At 44.8% G+C, this 16298-nt stretch overlaps 1 protein-coding gene across 1 annotated transcript in view; it reads right to left on the bottom strand.

Annotated features, from left to right (window-relative positions):
* Window positions 1-16298, bottom strand: part of ZZEF1 (zinc finger ZZ-type and EF-hand domain containing 1) — a 1733356-nt gene that overhangs the window by 1301201 nt on the left and 415857 nt on the right. Inside the window, exon 19 of the mRNA XM_086954803.1 lies at window positions 2630-2789. Coding sequence (XP_086810929.1) covers window positions 2630-2789 — 160 coding nt within the window. The remainder of the gene's footprint in view (window positions 1-2629; window positions 2790-16298) is intronic.

Here is a 16298-nt window from a genome sequence, read left to right as displayed (position 1 = left end):
AACGATCTCAGTACAGCTACTGACTCAACTAGCTCCTTTGGCCTAGGGGATGGGGGCGCAGAGGATGGGGATGAGTGCCCTGGCTGGCAGCCTGCTGATTTACTCTCGGAGTTTCCTCCCGTTACGGAGGAGGACTTCGGCAGGCTGGCTCGGGGAATTTCATCTGGCTCACCCTTGGACCCAATCCCTCATAAGATCTGGAAAGACTAAGGAGAGGAACTATTTCCTACCCTCTGCAGGATCTGTAATCAATCTTTGGCTAGTGGTATAGTTCCTACACACTGGAAACAGGCCTTGGTATCCCCACTTTGAAAAAACCATCTCTGGACCCGGAATGTTTAAAGATCTATAGACCAATCTCCTTGCTACCGTTCCCAGCAAAAATTGTTTAACGTTGGGTTAGCTCACTCCTTTCTAAACATCTGGAGCAGCACCAATTTCTGGTAGAAATACAATTTGGCTTTCGTCCAGCCCACGGGACCGAGACGGCGCTGATTACCGCCATGGATGATCTTCAAAGGCGTGCAGACAGAGGTCAAGCATCAGCTCGGATTCTGCTTGACCTGTATGCCGCATTTGATACGGTAAACCACGAGATCCTCCTGAGAAGACTGAGTGAGGCCGGGGTGAGTGGTGGTGCCTTGCGCTGGTTCCGCTCCTTTTTGCAGGATAGAAAGCAGGCAGTGTCCAGCCCCACTTTTCAATCTGCGTTCTTTCCGGTGTCACAAGGGGTTCCTCAAGGTTCGGCAGTTTGCCCGATCTTGTTTAACCTTTACCTGAAACCCCTGATTGCATAGATAAAGTCTTATAAGATCAATGCAATCAACTACGCAGATGACACCCAACTAATTCTGTCTTGGGAGGGTGAGGAGTCGATCCCGCTGGAGACCCTTCATGACTGTCTGCGGGACACTGCCGGTTGGTTACATAATAACTCCTTGCAGTTTAACGCTAGCAAGACTGAGGTGCTTTTCTGCGCTGCAAATCGGATTCCTAAACCTTTTCCGGATAATTTCTGGCCTCCAGAAACATCTATAAAAGTTCAACTGTTAAAACTGTCCGTAATTTGGGCGTCATGATGGACAGTAAGTTGAGCATGGAAGCTCAGGTAGTGAAAACAGTGTCCTTCTGCTTTGCCCTTATCAGGTCTCTTCGAAAGATCTTACCGCTACTTGCCTCGCAGGCCCGGGCTTTAGTGGTCAGGTGCACTATCTTGAGTAGACTAGATTACTGTAACGCCCTATTGCTCGAGTCTCCGAGTCTGCTGATAGACTCCAAAGAATTCAGTCCGCCGCTGCCAAGCTGGTCCTTGGCTGGCCTAGAAGATCTTCTGCCTCAGCAGCGTTGGCTGAACTCCACTGGCTCCCTCTTAGGCAGAGAGTACAATTCAAATCCCTCTGCCTTGTTTTTAAAACCCTTCATGGGTTTGATCTTAGATCACTGCAAGCTAAATTGGTCTGGTACACCCCAACCAGAGCACTCCGCTCAGCAACGGCACGTCTGGTGAGAGTACCCAGAGTTAAGAAAGCTAGGTCAGGGGGTAGATCCTTTGGAGTTGCTGCTGCTAAACTCTGGAACAGTCTGCCCTTGGAGATCCGTCAACTTGAGGAACTTCTCCCCTTCAGGAAACGTGTTAAAACCTGGTTGTTTCCTAAGGTTTAACCGGGTGGTATTCCTGCCACCTCCCTCTGTTTGTCACTCTCTGTGAAGCCTCAGCGCAAGGATGCCTGTAAGGTGATAGTGTGCTTTATAAATTTCTTAAATAAATAATAATACATTTAAATAAATGTTTTCTGTCCCTCTAATTCTCATTTGATTTACTTGACTTACACCTTCTTCTCTTCTCATCCCTATCTAATTTATGTATTTGTATGCAAAGGTCAAAAATGGCTGAATACAAATAAAGCGGCCTCTTCCAGGGTGCTCGGTTTTGTTATCCCCTCTTTCAGTGGACTTTCCAGAAAGCTCACCCGTAGGTCTTCAGTTACTAAACTCAGATTATGGTTCAAATATCAACAACATTCCTGATATCAAGGAAGACATCTTTGTACGTAACTATGAAAATATAGAGATCAGCAAATAAGGCCCCGATGATGATGGAGATAACATCTTCGATGACAAGGAAATGCTGAAGTTTATGTTGTCATAGGGTTGACTGTTGAAAGGAGCACTGTCAACGATGGGGAAAGCCTCAACCATAAGGGGAGTAAAGCAGCTCAGAAATAAAGCCTGAATATCCAGTAATGTCATCCACTGCGCTGCAGACAGTAACTTTAGCAAGGACGGGAACAAATGTTGTCTCTTCTGGATTGTTTGGCAACAAGACTCCTTGAGTTCTCCTGTTAATTTAATCCAATTATTCTCTAGAGCCAGTAGTCTTAACAATATTCAATAGTTGCGTTTTCCTTTTCGTAACATTAGTACCTTCTGTATTTACTCCAGAGTGTTGTTATTTTTCTCCAAGAGCCCAAAAGATAGAATATTAAAAATGTTTGAAAATTGTAACAATGCTACATTCAAAATATTCACTTAAAGATCACAAAACATGTATAATGACGTTTCCATAGAGAAATATGCAAGCATACAAATAATTCTCTGAAAGTAGACTCTGTTTACCTGTAGCACTTACATTTTACAAGAATTTCTCTGGCCAGATGCTGGTTAGTGGATTCACTTGTTTTAAGTTGCAAGTAGCACCATGAAAGTAGGCTCCCTTGTACTGCCCAGAATAAGGAAAACATAACTGAAGCCGATTCCTTTTGAGCAACATTTGTCATCATCATTTTACACTGTAGATCAAATAGAAGAAATGCTAAATTAGTATCATCTGAGGTGTTAGAAACTACAGCTACTCGCTTAAAAGTCTTCCATCAAGTAAGAAATAGAACCTCAAGAGGATGTAAGTGATAGATATAGAATTTAAAGAGATGTTGTAGACCTAACTTTCTTATGAGCATCATGACCTCTGAACCTAAAGACTTCAAATATTGTGTGATCTTGTAATCTTTGCCCTAAATAACATTGCAGGATTTTTTTTCATTAAGTGATATCACGTATTGTAACAACGGCAGCCATTGGATGGTTGAGACCCTGGACTATCAAGGTGATACACTGCAGATCAAAAACAACAAGGAGAGAAAGGAATGCTTGAATTAATCTCAGCCACTGGCGATCACTTAGGCCTCATTCCAGACTGAACCTGAACTTTGGTTGCTTGTGTTCCAATTTGGAGAGGACCCGACTTGGCAGTTCAGGATGAACTGTTCTTATTTGAGCAAGTCCAAGGCTGATTTGCATATGGCTTCATCTAATCGGAGGTGAATGGTTGGTGAAAAAACGATAGACTGGGATGCGGCCTGAGGAGAGGTCAGTAGCTGAGACTAATTCAAGCATTTCAACCATCACTTCATTGTTTGCTGCACCCTGCAGATCAAGGCATCATCTTAGTTCATGTAGATCACATATGTGCCAAAGCAATTATTTTGCAATGTGTAAATAGCAGATTAACGCCTTTTTAGTTATCAGCCACATGATAACTAGGTTATTGCCTTGATATGCAAATGGAACTACCTTGATGTATAACAGGCATAGAAATCATGTACCCACGTAGAGTCAAAATATACTGTAACGCCTGAACTTCTCAATGGCATCCACAAATGGCCAAATGCAACCATCCAAAATATGCCAAAGCACAGCCTCAAATGCTCAGGCACAACTATCATTGGTGAAACTAAAGAGGTGAAAGTAGCTCCTAGTCAGCAATAGGAACTACCTCACAGACACAACCCCTGAATACACCAGCAAATCGGACAGTAATATAAGCTTTTCACCGTTAAAGTCAATGTACGCAGAAAATATGAAGCTTCAGGAACTGTTTTACGTATTTATACAGAAGTGTTTTTGCTGATACATATTTTTAAATTGCTGTTGCAACAATGAGGCGGAAAGGATATCTTTTAACCTAATCCATTGAAAACAACATGAAAACGTATTTTACCACTTAATTTAACAATCCAAAGCATTTTGGCATCACCAAAATGGCCTAGAGTGTGAAGGTAACACTCGGCTCCAGGGCACCTAAAAATAATTGCTCTGTGTATTAAATCTTAAAGAAAGGGTCGCATAGTTACATTTCTTGTCACTGAGGTACAGTACAATACATTTCTAATTTGTCTTACTTACAACTGCATTTTACACAATGCTGTGGTATTGTTTTGTAATTCGGTGTGGGGTAGAGCGCATGCACTGCTGCAAGAATGCAAATATATCACTCAAGTATGTATCTTATCACAAAGTCAGTCGCTGATAAAATTAGAGATCTATTTTTTAAAAGCAAACACATGTTCAACACACTTAATCAGATGCTTTTCTAGCGGTTTTAAGTAAATAGCTCTGCAAACGTAGCCCCGAACAACGTTAGTTATATTTTTCAATTCAACACTGCCTTTATTTCACTTTTAGAAGTAAATCAATACCACGATTGACTAACTAAACATCCGGAGCATTGATAAAACTATGTGGAGACCTGTTCTCAGTAACATCAAAGAAAAATCAAGCAAAATCAATAGTGAGTACAGAGCCCGGATGATGAAAACATTAACACTGGTGTGTTCAGCATTATAGAACCATACTGGGTTGTTTCGTAATTCTTAAACAGAATATATTAGAGGAAAACGAGTCATCCTTCAAGGGGCCAAGTAAAGACTGAAATAGAACGTTACATCCTCGAATGGAACATCAATTTTACGACCTCACTCACATGCTCGTTCATATACAGTCTCCCCAAGCCACTTCGGGTCGCGGGGACCCCCTCCTCCAAGACTTTTTTTTTTTTAAGGGTAGATGGCACGCAGAACCCCTCCCCGAGGTATTTCAAGCCCCAGGGTTCACATCACCACTGAGGCCAAAATATATTTGTATAGGGGATGGGGGCGCACGGCTTCCCTCCCTTAGCCAATAGTGGCCCGCCGCCCGGGGACCCCATCCCCTCTGGCAATTACTCAAATATAAGGTAGGAGGGAGCGCGATCACCCCTCCCTCCAAGAGCCTTAATAGGCCCCGAGGACCCATTCCCCCAGGTGCCAAATTCCATTAAACAAGGCACCCGCCAAGTTGGCGACGCAGGTGGAGTCCCAGGGTCCCCTGCATGCTTCTGGAGCAAGCACTGCTCCTGCCAGGCAGAAGCAATATGTGTTTCCTGGCCCTCGTTTTGTGGAATTCAGCCCCAGGGCCTTTTTAGGTAGGGGAGACGGGGCAAAAAAGCCACGACTTCACTTTTTTTCCCTTCTTTGGACAGAATTTTACTCAAGGGCGATGCCCCTCATTTTCACATCAGCCTCGGGAGACTGGGTTCCTGGGCCTCACACACACCCCTATAGAAATAATTTGCACAGTCCAGCCCAAAGGAGTTTTTGTTTTTTTAAAGTAGCATTCCTTAAAAAAAAATGTTGCCACAGATTCGTGGATCCTCCGCGAATTCACTGCAATATTTTTTATTTTATTATTTAAACATTTTGTGCGCCACCAATAGCAAAATATCATTACCCTGCAATCATGTGTCTTTTTTTAACCTTTTTTTCTGGCTCTGGCTGAGTCCAGAGGCTTAAGATGGATAACGCCATATCCTGGTTGATCATGATGAAAGCCAATAAGATCTCAGCTGAGATCTGTCAGGGATACTGACCCATTTTACACCAAATCACAAAAACATTCTTACTTGGCCGAGTTCCAGCTTTCTGCCAAATTTGATGCAAATCTTTTCTGCAGTTTGAGCTGTAGCTGTGTCTGAAGTGTCCACAGAAAAATTTAAAGGGGAAACGAGTTCTGGGAAGCCCTTTTTTTCTCAGACCCCAGTTGACAGATCACCTCGAATCATTCCATGCGATAACTAGTCAAAAAGTGGCACTTTTTTGGAATCATAACTGCTTAACTATTTTGACCTCCTGAAATCCATCCCTTTAACTCCTTACCATTATATACTTACCACTTACCCCTACACTAACCTAATAGCACTTACCCCTTACAGGTACTCTCAACCTCTTGCCCCATACCTTTAACCACTTACTTTTAACCATATTCATAACCTCTAAATCTTAACCCCTTACATATAACCATTAACTTAACAGTCTTAACCTCGTTCCCTCAAACTTACCCCCTTATCAATAGCCCAACCCAATTCTGAAATCATATTATCCACATAGTATTAGTAATATATTTCTTCATTATGTTAAGTAACTTAAGTGACAATTGTAATGATAAAGTTGTAGTACACAATGGAATGCCTATGGCTGCGATCAAATGGTATGTTCCAATAAAAAAGAGTGAGTCATAGTGTGTGTAAATGGGAGAAAGAATGTATGCGTTAGAGTGAGTAATGAATAAGTTACTTAACTTCAGTAATGCTCATTCTGGTGGTTACTCTGTCCAACTGCCAATTCCTCAACTTGGAATATCACCCAGGCACCAGACTAGATCCAGAAAATTGAGAAGCAGTGCTCCTGTACACGGATAGGCAGGGAGGACATGATACTTCTGAGTTTTTCGCATTACGTCCCTAAAGAGCATGCAGAGGCTTTTGCAGCTGAGTGGGCTTTGCCTCTGGCACTGGCACTGTACTGTAATCAAGTTGGCTGGGATAAAGATTCACCGCCACAAGCTATTCCATTGTGGTCTATGCCTCAACCACAACCCCAATATCCCATACAGCGGGAAGTCAAAGGTCCGCTGCAGATATTCTCGCCCAGTTGGAGTATCAAGGAGTGATTGAAACCTGTGTGTCACCAATGAATAATCCACTTTTTACTGTATTTAAACCCGATGGGTCTTACCGCATAGTTTTTGATTACCGGAATTTGAATTCTCATTGTAGGACCATTGCGGTACAGAATACCCATAGCTCTGCTTTATTAGACAGCATAGATCATAAACAATATAAAACATTTGATATTTCCAATGGTTTTTATAGCGAAAACCTGTCCCCTGATTGTAGTCAATGGAGCGCATTCAAGGCCGGTGGAAAACAGAAAAAAAAACGGCGTTTGCCTATTGGGTATAAAAATAGCCCCAGGGTTTTCGCCGCACGTGTTGTCTCTCTATTGGACAGCATAGATCCAGATGCACAATCGTATATGGATATCTATCTCACAGACGACGAATTATGCCCAAATCTGCGCTGTGTTGACTGCATAATTCTGGAATTTGCGGACTACGGCTACAAATTTAATTTTGCCCAATCCCACACCGCATGTTATACGGTTGTGGGCTATGAGCTCAACAATGTAGGTCGGGGCTTTACTCCCCACTTTCTGAGCAAAGCGCACGTTTGCAGTCTCCAACTACCCTGAAAAAACTTCAGTCTTTGCTGGGATTTTTGAATTTTGGGCATTCTTATATTCCCGAATATGCCCAGCATACCAAGCCGCTTCATGTCTTGGTACAACCTACATTTTCAAAAGCCAACTGGTTACCAGAACGTTCCGCTATTTTACTTTCTTTGCAATCGGATTTGCTTGAATCTAAAGTACATGTTGACGTGTGATAACCACACTAACATGGTGATAAGAATTGTGCCAGGTGCAGTGGGTTTCACTTACTTGACGTACAATGAAAGAGACACAGAATCTATTGCATAATAATCATATTTGTACACTTTGACCAAGATTAGGTTTTCAACTGCTGAAAAAGTTGACAGCTGTGCAAATGGCGGTCCTAAATGAACACGCACTGGCACAGGGAAAACGCATTTTGGTGGTTACACCTTACCCTGCTTTAGAAGCAGTGACAAAGACTAGTGTGCCAAACTCCAAGGCTTTGCATCCCCGTTGGATACAATGGGCTACTTCCTTGACGTCCCCGGACTACACATTTATCTTTGGCCCCTCTCTTCAGAGACAGGAGTTCTTGGAGTATGAATCTGTTCATCCACCTCCCCTGTCTTTGCTTCCTTTGGAGGAGTACGCATGTATCATTTACACGAATGGTTTGGCGCAACCGGCCAAGGGTTCTAAACATGCTTACTGAGCTGCTTGTGCCATTGTAGCAGGTACAATAGTGAATGGAGAGTTCAAATCTTCCATCGTGCATACTCGGGTACTGGGAGACTGTACTGAACAATTGCCTGAGCTGCGTGCTCTGGTTCTTGCTCTCGAGTTTGCTGATCCAAATCTTTCAACTCATTGTCTGCAACTCTTATTACCGTATTCAATCTTTCAATGACAACTTATTCTTTTGGTCTCAACATGATTATCGAGATTCTAAAGGCAGCACAATTAAGCATAAAACGCTTTGGGCACAAGTAGCAGATCTTAAACTACGTCTGCCACTCACATATGTTATACATACTCTTGGCCACCAGTGTGTGGGAGCACACGCTCTTGGGAATTGTTTGGCTGATGAAGCAGCCAAATCTGCAGTAGCCACGTGTTCCGTACCAGCCTTTACTAAATCCAAAACTATGATTGATAATGACATTTTGGCAGCAATAGCTGCTACTAAGGAGGACTCAATTACCCTCAAGGTTTCCCTTCTAAATATTCTTATTAGTTAACCCCCGAACAAGTTTCTTTTTCTAGAATACCAGAAGTTGGATATCGGCTGATTCCCAACGAGGACCGCAGACACACTTTAATCAAGCGCACACGAAGGCATGGCTTCGGCCCATGCCGGCATGTCTGCGACCATTTCTTGCAGCAACGTTATTGGTGGTGTGGTTTATATAAACAGACCCGCAATTATGTACTTTCTTGTGACATCTGTCAACAAATCAAGCCTTCTGCGGTACCACGTCCACCACAAACACCGCTTTGCATTACTGATCGTCCTTTTGCTTGATCACTGCGGTCCCTTTTCTTCAGATACTGCACATAAATATATTTTAGTTTCAGTGGATTTGTGCACTAGATTCTTTTGGGTATGGCCACAACACAGTGCTGACGATCAAACTGTCATCAGGGTTAGCTGGGCCGAGGGTGTTGTCGACGAAATCTCACTTTACGCGGACAACATATTGGTGTATATGTCCAACTCCGCCGCCTCTGTTTATAATCTCTTTCACGTCCTGGCCAATTTTGGAAAACATTCTGGCTACTCCATAAATTGGTCCAAGACTGTCCTATATATGTTGCATGGCCCACCGCCTACGTTACCCAGAGGTTATTCCGTTCCTCTGGCTGTTGAGGGTTTTGAATACCTCCGCATTTGTCACCCCGGATCCCCAACTTTTTTATGACCGCAATCTTAAGGGCCCCCTGCAGAGATTACATGACGACATCTCCCACTGGAGATCTTTGCCTCTGTCCCTCCCTGGCCGAGCTGCCTTATTTAAAATGCTGGCGCTTCCCCGCTTCCTATATGTCCTCCAGAACTGCCCATTTCCGATTGTAGATTCCTTTTTCACCACTCTTGAGGGAGAAATGTGTTTATTGCTGTGGGATGGCAGGGCACCTCGCATCGCTCTCCGTAAACTCACTAAGGGCTGGTACGATGGCGGCATTGCTCTACCTGATATGCGCCTGTATTACTGGGCGTCCCAACTGGTGGCCAGTAATCCGTGGATCCACGGTACACCCACGGACCCGGCATTCCATCTCGAATGCTATCAGACGGGGGTGAGGGTTACCTGGGGGCTCTCTACAGCAGACCACAGCGTAATCGCTATGTAGGTCCCATGCAACAGACGGTGGCCATAGGGCATCGCGCCACTAAGAACCTTGGTTGGTCACAAGTTCACTAAGGCGACGCCCCTTTGGTCTTCGCAGAGTCTTGGCCTCCTCTGTTTCCAGCCGGGATTTGACAGATGGGATACTATTGGCATATCCACCGTTGGGGATTTGATACACAGAGGGAAACTTCTATCCTTCCCAGAATTGCAACAGAAACACGCACTCTCACAGAGGGAGGTCTTTCGATACCTCCAGGTTAAACACGCTATCCAGACAAATATATCTGACCTCTCCTCCCTCCCAGAGGCCTCACCCTTAGAGGACAGATTGCTCTCTGAACCCCTGTAGACTAAGGCGATTTCCTGTACCTATCGCAAGCTCTGTAACAACATACCTGATTCCTTTCCAGCTCTGCGCCACAAGTAGGAGGGCGACGTGGGCGACTTAGAGGATACTGACTGGTTAGCGACGCTGATGTCCCCACGGGAATCTGCCATCTGCCACCGCTTCCGCTTGATACAGCTTAAAATACTCCACAGAACTTGCATGTCCTTCTACTCGCTAAATTGGGCAGACGCCCCGGTGCCCACTGTTTGCACGGCTGCGGCATGATAGGTACTTTTTATCACACCTTATGGGACTGCCCGGTGATTCAACGCCTATGGCAAGGGACTGTTAAGAAAATTATTATTAGAAGAGAGAGGAACCCCTTAATTAAATCAAGCGAAGTAGGGTATTAGAAATGACAGAGGCATTGGGGAAACAAATCCACTCACTCCCCGGGGAGGGATCCTCAATGTTTGGGAGGCGACTGACTTGACGGACATAGAACACCAGTGGTTGGCCCTAGGGTGCCTCCTTATTAAACGTTCCATAGCAATGCACTGGGGCTCTCCTGACCGCCCGCTTGTGATACGATGGGTGGCAGAGATGGACAGGGCTATGTTGGCCGAGAAAACCGGGTATAAACTTAGAGGTTGCCCAAAAAAGTGGGACAAGAAGTGGGGGCCGTGGAATGTGTACAGAGGCGAGATCTGCAGTTCTCCTACTGCAGACATGGCGATGGATAGGGCGAGATCTGCCCCCTAGGGATCTTTCGAACTAGGCATACATGTGGCTGAATTGTATTCCATTTTTTGTCCCTGTGTATTCATATATTGTTTGATATCTTTTGTTGTCATGGTGATAGTTGGGGCGAGGGCTGCTCTTTAAAGGTCCTCCAGATTCGACATATATGTGGCTAAATTGTATTTTATGTCTTTTGTATCCTTTTGTCCATTTATTGCTTGATATGCTCTGTTTTTCTTCTTAATAAAAAAATTTATTTAAAAAAGAAAAACTGTCATCCGGGATTTGCATGTCTTTGTAGGGGGTTTGGTCCAGCGTTCGCCTCGAAGGTGTACAGGAATGCGATTAGGTCCATGGAGGTGCTGGTGCAGTTTTTGTCCCCATACAGGCCTTTCGTCTCCATACAGGCCTGAGGGCAACTGAATGGTGGAGCGAATAAACCGTGACTTAAAGCAATCCTTGACAGCTAGAGTCTTAGGTATTGGCAGGAACTATTTAGCCCATTTGTATGGTGTCCAACGAGCACTAAATAATATCCCTAGAAGGCCTCTGGGTGGGCGGACCCCATACAAAATGCTCTTTGGCATCAAAATGTTTGTGCCAGACCTTGATGGTCTAGACATTGCGGCCGCTGCAGCGACTTTTGATGTAGATAATCATTCTACTATGTTACAGGACCTACAAGATACCCGTGCCGTCCTTGCTACTGAACATTTATCCTCAGCAGCTGAAGCAGTGCTCCTGAATCCGGTGGTCGGCTGGCTCCTAAAGTTGGGGATCTGGTCAGAGAAAAGGTAGAGAACAAAAAAGAATTTGGTCCCTCTAATCGTGCACCGGTTCCAGTGCTTGGACTAAAGGGTACTCGAACAGTCATTTTACCTCCTCTTCCAGGTCGCGAAGACAACAGATGCATCTCAGTAGACAATGTCAAGCTGCAACATCCGGCCGATCCTGAATAGAATGACACCTGCTGTTTCGTGTCCCACAATTTCGAGGACTCGTGAAAGTGGAACGTCATCCAATATGCCACACAACACTCATCGAGATATTCCACAAGTGGGTCTTTACACGATTTGCCAGATAGTCCTCTGCACCATGACAGTTTTTCTATTGCCTCAACTTCCACCTCCTCCAGGAACTAGACAAAATGGTCAATTTTTTTATCCTGTTTTAAGCACACTTATTTGGTTTTTCTGTGGACATGCATCTGGTTGATACTAATTGTGATTTTTCTTTTTCTGTCAATTGGACTCGTAACTGTTTTTTTCCTATTCATCAATGGTCACTATTTGCCTGAACATTTAGTCTGTGAACTTTGTTGATGGTATTTTGGCTCCCCATTCGTCTTCCCACATCATGAAGCGTGACCAGACTCTTGTTAACATTTCTGCGTTCCAGGTTTTGGATGGTATCGTTTGGGATAAAGTGGGCTTCCAAGTTCATGGTCCGACAGAACTCATTAATGTGCTGTACATCTTTTGTGTCGCTATGGGTGATGTTGTGACACAAAACATACGTTCTGATGATTGGGATGTGCATGCAATACAAGCCTTGTTTTTCAGATTTAAAGTACTATGCTGCCTTTGATGCTGAAGACTTGTATATGAATTCTGCAAATTATGCCGCCCTGTTCTGTTATCAACATTATGCGCATCATTTCATACACAGGACCAATACATTACGTCCTGTCGTAAATTACACTCTGAGAACATTGCCCTACACCATTAAAAGGCAGCTCGAAAACACTTAAGAAAAAGTTTTCATACTTTGCAGATTTTGATCAACCAAATCCTGGGTCACATTATTTCAAATTAAGTAGCCCTTCCTCTCAGAAAGTCATGTTAACCCATAGTAAATTAATATATTCCAATTCTTTTCGACAGGTTCTGTCCATAAAGGGTTATGACCATTGCAAGGACACCATTGATGTAAAATCATTTTGGGGTTCTAAGGATTGGCAGGTGCGAGGCTCTGAAGCCCTTCATCATGCCTGCCTCAACCCAATACATATTTTGTTTTTAAATAATACAGTATACCAAACCACATGCATTGGTTTGGCTACTGCTAAGAAAATGAATGAACCGGCCATTCCAACATTAGCTGAACATACTGATTGGCGCCCACATACAAATTAAACCATTGAAGCTTTACAAAGTTTATTTCAAAATAATTAATTTAATAAATCTACCATGGACCCCCTAGGTTGGCCAGTTTGGCAAACTAGTTTGAATGCCTGCCAACTTTGTTTCCTTAACTCTTGTTTAGGTTTTACACAAGACAGACCCGCCCCTACGTTTTCTGATTCTCATACTGTCACAACCTATTCTGTGGGTAAATTTACACTCTCGTCTGTTACACAACACTTGTCGTCCAACAATATTAATTCAGCTGATTTCGTCTTAGGACCTAGAGCTCCTAGAACAAACCGATGGATAGACACTGCATCGATCAAATTTGGAAACTTTCTCAAATTGAAGCAGCTTTTAGTTTGCGGGAAATAGACCAGGCAAACTTAGAAAAAGTTTTGGTTGCTGTCGACAACAGCATTAATACACTGTCTTCACGCATATATACATAAGATAATATTGTTTCCCCGGTTATTGACATTGTACAAAACGATGTGTCTTTTATATCATGGTCACAATCACTTGCGTTCTGTATTGCAATTTGCAAACTCTGAAAATAGGAAAAGTACTGTAGGATTATTTGAATGCAACTGCTTTGTTTTCTCTGTTTAATCTAACAGACAAACAGCAATTCATGTCCATGAAAGATGCAACCTACACGCTTCTGCACATTGAAAAAATATATCCTTTACCTTTTTCTGTAGCAGAATCTGACTCTGCTGTTTGGTTAATCAATGGGGTGATATCTTTACTTTTCTCCCTGTTTCAATTTAGCTACTATATGAAACATTACCCTGTAGGCTGCGTTAAACCCCTTGGAAGTGCTTTTCTACATGAACTGTGATCCTTGCCTTTCACTTATCGATTTTTATGGGAAGATACAGAAGTTTACCTTAGCTGGAAGGATTGTGATTCCACAGTAGGGCATTCCCCAGTATGCAAAAACATACAATTGCAAGGAGCATGTAATCCGTCAGCTCCGAACCTCGCGTGTGTTTTGAAAGGTAAACCAGTGCCCGCAATCATTCCCACGTTCACTCTGCTTGCTAACGGTAGCTATCTTATTTTAAATAACCAGGAATGCTGCGGCTTGCTTGCTTAGAGAAAAAATGCAAAAAGAACAATTGATGGACAGAATGCAGAACAATGTCATATATTCACCTCAGTACAGAGATCTGGGCCTAAATCCATGTTTTTTTGCTCACCATGCCATTCCAGTTTGGCCCCAGCCATATACAAATCAGTCGTGACCCTGCGCCCAATGGAACAGTCCAGCCGAACTGCCAGGCCAGGTCCTCCCTAGACTAGAAACAAGCATCCTAGGGGTGGTTTCAGGCTTTCAGCCCTCATCAGCCAGGATAGCTTAACTCCAGTGGCATGGAGAGCACGTGACCCACGTCTAGGCATACCCGTATCACTCGGGGTGACAAAGGCAAAAAGAACAATTGATGGACAGAATGCAGAACAATGTCATACATTCAATCCAGTAGAGAGATCTGGGCCTAAATCCCTTGTTTTTTTGCTCACCATGCCATTCCAGGTTGGCCCCAGCCATATGCAAATCAGTCTTGACCCTGCACCCAATGGGAAAAGTACAGCCCGAACTACCAGGCCAGGGCCTTCCTGTTCTGGAAACAAGCATCCTAGGACCGGTTTGAGGCTTTCAGCCCTCATCAGCCAGGATAGCTTAACTCCAGTGGCATGGAGAGCACAGGACCCACGTCTGGGCATATCCGTACCACCGGGGTGACAAATGTAAATATAACAATTGATGGACAGAACGCAGAACAATGTCATACATTTACCCCAGTACAGAAATCTGAGCCTACATCAATCATTTTTTAGCTCACCATGTCGTTCCAGTTTTCCCCAGCCACATGCAAATTAGTCTTGACCCTGCACCCAATGTGACCAGTCCAACCCGAACTGCCAGGCCAGGTCCTCCCTGGACTGGAAACAAGCATCCTAGGACCGGTTTCGGGCTTTCAGCGCTCATCAGCCAGGACAGAATTACTCCAGTGGCATGGAGAGCACAGGACCCACGTCTGGGCATACCCGTACCACTCGGGTGACAAATGCAAAAAGAACAATTGATGTACAGAATGCAGAACAATGTCATACATTCACCCCAGTACAGAAAACTGGGCCTAAATGTGAGAAAGTGCCATCTTTCTTGCATTTGTATGCCCCCACTTTTTTCTGACTGCTGATGTGCTTTAACTGAGTGTGCCCTGGGCTCTTGCCAACCAGGTACCCAGGGCCTGTGTTCCTTCCCTAAAAACTGTGTTGAAACAAAACCCAACTGGCATCTCTGGCCACCTATCAGCCCCTAGTAAATGATACCCTAGGTACCCAGGGCATGGTGACCAGAGAAAACCCCTAAGGGCTGCAGCACTTATCGTGCCACCCTTAGGGGCCCTGTACCTGGGTACCAACACACGGCCTTTGGCAGGGTAAGTACCTAGGTTCAGAACTAAACAAAGAGTCGACATGGCACACATCCCTGTATGCCATGCCCACAAACCCACTGCCCTGGCATACATCAGTCACCCCTCTAGCTGGGTGCCCTATGCCAGTGGTGTGGGCCCAGGTGCATGAGCCCTGTGCCCCTACAGTACCCAGGGCCATTCCTGGGCACTGTAAGTGTAGTGATGCCATTAAGAGTATATGGTGCTGAGAGGTTGTCATTACGAACTCCACAGTACCATAATGGCTACACTGAAGATTGACAAGTTTGGTACCAAACTTCTCAGCACATTTAACCCGCACTGATGCCAGTGTGAGATTTAATGTAAAATGCAGAGGCTGCCACACAACAGACATGTTGCTGGACCCCTGGGAAGGAGAGCCCCCGCTCTCCTGCGCCTGCAACAATGCACATCATGGGCAAGGTGCTAGGTCTCCTCCCCCAGGATGGGCAGGGGAAAGCTTCAAAGGCCTGCCGCCTCTGTGAGCTTCTCCAGACCATTTGCTGTACCCAGCAACCAGTCCTGCCCCCCACTCTGGCGGGAAGTCTGGTGTAAAAAACGACGTCAGGAAGGGTGGGTGCCAGCCTGTGCCAACCCCACCCCTCAGGTGGGGGGAGACGATGTGAAGCACGACCCCGGGCTCCGGCCATCTTGAAGATGGGGAGCCCTGCCCAATCACAGCTAGACTCCTGCCCCCCTCCCACAGGAGAGGAGCAGGCTAGGGGGTGTACTCACCCCAGGGCAGGGACCCATTGGTCCCTGTCCTTGCCCTACCTGTAACGCCCCTAAATTCAGTATTTAGGGGCTCCCTGATCCTTCCGTCCTCAGATCCAGATACGAAAAGAAGAAAGAAGATCAAGAAGAAGAAGACCTGCCGTGCAGCTGCTAACAGGACGACAACAACTGACTTGGCCCCAGCCCTACTGGCCTGTCGATCCTGGAACCTGATCCTGCTTAATCCTGGCGACTCCTGCGGA

This window comes from Lissotriton vulgaris, chromosome 2_1, assembly GCF_964263255.1.
Source record: "Lissotriton vulgaris chromosome 2_1, aLisVul1.2, whole genome shotgun sequence".
In the NCBI taxonomy this organism is placed as follows: Eukaryota; Metazoa; Chordata; class Amphibia; order Caudata; family Salamandridae; genus Lissotriton; species Lissotriton vulgaris.
Note: the sequence above shows the minus strand (reverse complement) of the source record. Positions and strands in the feature narration are given on the sequence as shown.